Source organism: Papilio polytes, unplaced genomic scaffold (genome assembly GCF_000836215.1).
Source record: "Papilio polytes unplaced genomic scaffold, Ppol_1.0 DF821733.1, whole genome shotgun sequence".
NCBI classification, from domain to species: domain Eukaryota; kingdom Metazoa; phylum Arthropoda; class Insecta; order Lepidoptera; family Papilionidae; genus Papilio; species Papilio polytes.
The window spans coordinates 757605-762982 of NW_013527471.1; the positions used below are offsets into that span (position 1 = coordinate 757605).

The 5378-nt window shown below is 37.4% G+C and overlaps 1 protein-coding gene across 1 annotated transcript in view; it reads left to right on the forward strand.

Moving 5' to 3' along the window:
• LOC106108277 overlaps positions 1–5378 on the forward strand; it is a 67729-nt gene that overhangs the window by 30993 nt on the left and 31358 nt on the right. Inside the window, exon 2 of the mRNA XM_013289391.1 lies at positions 3941–4563. Within this exon, the coding sequence (XP_013144845.1) occupies positions 3972–4563 (592 nt within the window). The 5' untranslated portion in view covers positions 3941–3971. The remainder of the gene's footprint in view (positions 1–3940; positions 4564–5378) is intronic.

Below are 5378 nucleotides of genomic sequence, written 5' to 3' on the forward strand. Positions count from 1 at the left end.
GGCAGATGCAAAGATTGTGTAATCTTCAGATATGTTTTAATTTACTGGAAATCTTTAAGAGAAATGTAAATTAGTTCAACAGAAGCTTAATCTGTACTTCTATACTAATATAATAAAGCGTAAATACACTTCTTTGTTGCCTAAGGTGTCAGCAATCACAGCATATTTTTGAATAATTCTTTTTTTTAACTAAAAGCCATACACTTGCGTTACGCTTTAGGCCATTATTATTCAGGTATTTTAACGCCATTAAGCTTAGGTGGTTATTATTTTAAATTAAAACCTCAATGTGAGAAAGAGACCACAAGTTGCTGCCAACATCAAGGAAGCAAGGGACTTTTAACAGTGGTAGAGCCCGCTTTAACATGTTCGCACTATAAGACAGGCTCGCCCGGTGTAATACAACGACCACACAGAAAACAGGCGTGAAGTGGAAGCAATTCCGCGTATCGTCTGATGAGTGTGGTGAAGGCCTAAATTTTGTCCCTTTTCTTTTCCACCCATTTCTTAAGAAAAGAGTATGGAAAGGAAAAGTGGATTGGACGGTGAAGGAGACGTATGTGAAGGGAAATTGTCGGCTTTATGTGCGTCTCCTCTTCTGTCAATTAAGTGTAGGCAACGCATCTGCCATTGCGGATGTTTATGGGCAGCGGTCGCTTTCCATTTCGGTGGATTCAGGTGGCCCCTTGCTCGTTTGCCACCTTATATTATAAAAAAGGGAGTGGATTCAGATATGACGGCTGATTTGTATGGAAGAGCAGCACATACTATGCCGCTCCTCTTTAGAGATGATGCCAAGTCGATGAGTGTACAAATAAAAAGTTTTTTTTTTAATATCGCTAAAATAATGCTATCAAAGATTAACTACTTTTCACTTCCGAGTAATGAAACCGAGGTATAATTAAAGCTGTAATCATTATCTTAATGAACTAACTTAATAAAAAATACCCTCGTGCTCAAATTTGACAAGTCACTTGAAGTTATTGAACTTGTTTTTGCTTATTTCATAACTTGATTGTTCCACTTCCTAGAATAGGATCGTTTTGATGTTACGTTAGTTATAATTTTTACAACGAATCGTTCAAGTTGTCATGTAAAAAATGTGACATTTTAATTTTGTTCTCGACGAGCAAATATTGTTTTTTTTTTTGCATCGACTAGTTTGTACTCTACATATATTAAAAAATGACTAATAATAATATTGAAAAGCATTTTACATTTTAGAAATATGTCAAGTTTTATTTGGATACTATGCTTTAAACCTGTGCCAAATTTCATGGAGATCCGTTCAGCCGTTTAGGCTACAAACGCTAACAAACATCCATCTATCCATCCATCCATCCATCCATCTAAACTTTCGCATTTATAATATTAGTAAGATGTATTTGAGTAGCGGTCCGGTTATGATTGAATGTTTTTTTATTGTAAACTAGCTGTTGCTTGCGTCTTCGCGCGGAAATAGTAATAAATATAAGTCAGTGATAACGTAGCTATTTATTGGTAAAAGAATTTTTAAAATCGGTAAAGCCGTTTTTGAGTTATTTCAATACTTACAAAAATACAAATATTTTCTCTTTATATTACTATAGACTTATTTATTGCCTGTTTTTCAGGGACGAAGTAGTTAAGTTAATAACATACATACAAAAATATAAACCTTTATTAATAGTCGAATAAATACTGAAATGTTTTGTCTTATTCATATTTATAGGTTACTAGCTGTTGCTCGCGACTTCGCCCTCATGAAATTAAAAAATATAGTCTATGTTACTCACAGATAAATTACCATTCTAACGGTGAAAGATCTTTTAAATTCGGCCCAGTAGTTTTTGAGTTATTTCAATACATACAAAGGGGCAATATCCTCATTATGTGCGTCTCCTTCTCCGTTGGATAAGGGTAGGCAACGCATCTGCGATCGCGGATGTCTATGGGCAGCGGTTGCTTCGACATTTTGGCGGATTAAGGTGGCCTTGCTCGTTTGCCACTTTATATTATATAAAAAAAAATCCTTCCCCTTTTTATAACGTTAGTATAGATATAAATAAGAACTCTGTAACTATATACAAAACTGTTTGTCCGTTGGTATCACAGTATTGTACTATAGTTAAGAGATATTCTCACGCAATATATTCATATATATAATATATCATATTGTATATGATATTCTAACAGTGGTAGTGCCCGCTTTAACATCTTCGCACGAATGGGCCGGCTCGCCCGGTGCAATACCACGACCACACAGAAAACAGGCGTGAAGTGGAAGCAATTCCGCGTTTCGTCTAATGAGTGTGGTGCCGCAGGCCTAATTTTAGTGAAGTTCCCTTTCCACCCTTTTCTTATAAGGAAAGGATGGGAAGGAAAAGTGGATTTGACGGTGAGGAGACGCATAGGAAGGGGAAATGTCCTCTTTATGTGCATCTCCTCCTCCGTCAGTTAAGAGTAGGCAACGCATCTGCAATTGCGGATGTTTATGGGCAGCGGTCGCTTTCCATTTCGGTGGATTCAGGTGGCCGCTTGCTCGTTTGCCACCTTATATTATAAAAAAAAAATTAAAATATTTATTTTATAATTTTGAAATGTAAAAATTCTATTTGTTATGTTAATAATCGGACAGTAATCAGATGTCAGGAATAAAAGTGTGGTATTAACACGGCTACACGACGGCCATGTTGGTAGTGGCGGCAGAGAGTGTGAAGACACGGAAAAACGGTGTTATTGGTAAGGTTATTCTGTACAAATTGGAAGAAAACATACGAACTAAACAAGACTATATTGTAGCATAATATGGCTGTGGCTCCTATATTAGTTATTGAGCTAATTCCAGTCGTAACAAAAGCAAGATAATCTCTTTTTCAGTAGTACACCGAAGCTATTTGTAGTTTTTATATTAAGTTTCAGCTTTGACTGATTAATGATTTAATCTTATTTCTCACTAATATTATAAATGCGAAAGTTTATATAGATGTTTGTTAGAGATTGTATCCTTAACTACTGAACGGATCTTAATAAAATTTTACATAGATGTAGAGGATAGTCTGGAAGAACACATAGGCTAGTTACTTTTGTGTCTACTCCACGAGGAAGCAGTCATCAGCTAAAGCTAGTGTTTTAATAAATAAAACCACCTAACGAAAAAAAAAGGACGTTTTCAATCAGAATACACCCGTGGTTTGAATTAATAAGGAACTAAACTCATTTAAAAACAGAGCTAGTGTTTTGATAGGTTTATGCGACAGAAAAACGAAGTTATGTTATTAACAAGCACCGTAATGCGTTATTATTTCATTCGCATAACAAAACCCGCTATTTATTTAAATTAGTGTTTTGTAGACAAGCGGCAGACGGTGACCCGGATTTACTATCATCTATACTATTATAATAAAGCGTAAACACACTTCTTTGTTGCCTAAGATTTTAACGCCGTTAAACTTAGAGGTAAATATTTTGGATAAAAACCCTAATGTGGGAAAGAGACCTTAAGTTGTTGTCAACATCAAGTAAGCAAGTTTGCCATGGTTTGACATGATGTCATGTCATTTTGACATTTGCAATTGATAATTTGACAAATGTGAACAATAACATGAAGTTTTTATAATTTAATGCGCATGAAGTCGCATGGGAACAGCTAGTTTGTAATATAAAAGTTTATGTGGAGATATTTCGCTATTATACTCGTAATGTATGTTAATAATTTGCTTATAGATATCTCACTAATATTACTAATGCGAAAGTTTAGATGGATGTAGGCTTATTTACAGCCTAAACGATTGAACGGATCTCGATGTAGATTTTAATTCCACGCGGACGGAGTCGCGGGCAAAAGCTAGTAAATAAGATACAATAAAGTTTTGGTCGTAATGTCATGTTAAGATTAGCCACGAACCTAAACCCACGTGGACTGAGATTTATTAATTAAAATTATACATCTTTGTTACAGGTGGCGGAACTAGCATCAATGGCCTGAAACGATGTTTAGAACGGCGTCAGTCGAGGGCTCCGGGCCCAGGACGCCGCCGGCCTACGCCCCTCACCCCCCGCAACTGGCACACCCGCCGCACCCCCCGTACCCGCCGCGCTTCTACCCGCCCCGGGTCCGACCTCCGCCACCGCAATACTGCTTCGACGCAGCGCGCTTCGCCTGCGATGCCTCCAAGCCTAGATACTTGGACGTCGAAAGGGAACGCCTGGTTACCAGATGGCTTGCGGAAGCGAACGAGGCGTTAGTCCGGAGAGACCGGCCTCCAAGGTACAAGCCTAGAAGTAGCGAGAGAAGACCGGATTATTTAGAGAGAAGACCGAACTCGGAATGGTCGGATAACTTTCTCCTTGGTCGGAGAAACGGTTCTATAGAGTTGGAGGATGAGACTAGTGATGTGATGTCGTTGAAAGATTTTGTGGATAAGTTCTCGTTGCCTCGTGTGGTGAAGATTGAGGGTGAGGAACGGCCGGTGCTGCTGTACCGAGTGCTGGAAGCTCACAGGAGAGTGGAGGCAGTACCACTCTCGGGGAAGAAGGGCAAGCTGGTCGGGAAACCGCTGTACATTCCGGACTCTTATGACGGTGAGTAATGCTCTTTTGTTTTGAAAAATCTAGTGTTTTGTTTTACTTATATTGTAGATGAAGAGCGGGCGCACACCTTTGATTAAACTATCGCACAACAGTTGTGCGATTGTCGATTGTTTCGCAGCCTTCAACTGTTTAGTTGCACAACTAAAAATCGAGTAGTGCACATCTATATAAGCTTATAGGAAACAAAGCGAGACTAAACAGTGCGATAGTTAAGTCGAAGTGTGTGCGTGGGCTCTAAGTTCAGTTTGACGTCATATGTAGATTATAATAATTAGCAAAAGGTTGAATAAAGCTTAGTTTTAAAAAAATCAGTCATCTATCGAGTTTCTAACCTCATTTTATCTAAATCGAGCTGTTTAAAAAAGCCCAAAACTTTGAAGGAATTATACAAGTTACGTTAAGTTGCAGAGGTTGAGATGAGAGTTAACTTAACTATTAAGGAATTACTTAACATTTTCAATATATTGCATTAACTATTAGCTACGAGTACTATAATGGTAATCGCCTCAAGCAATAATAACCTTTATGAACACGACATAATGATCTAAATACCTTTGCATCACTGAACTAGAATTGACTGTCATCTTTTGACACTCGGTTACATAACATTTAAATTTATATAAAGATATAGTTGGTCTAATTTATCTGGCCCGGTGATTCACTATTACTGCCAGAAAATATATACTATCTATACCTACATATACTAATATTATAAAGAGGAAAGATTTGTATTATTGTATCCATTGCAGTAACTCAAAAACTATTCGGCCGATTTTAAAAGTTCTTCCACAATTCAAAATAAAAAA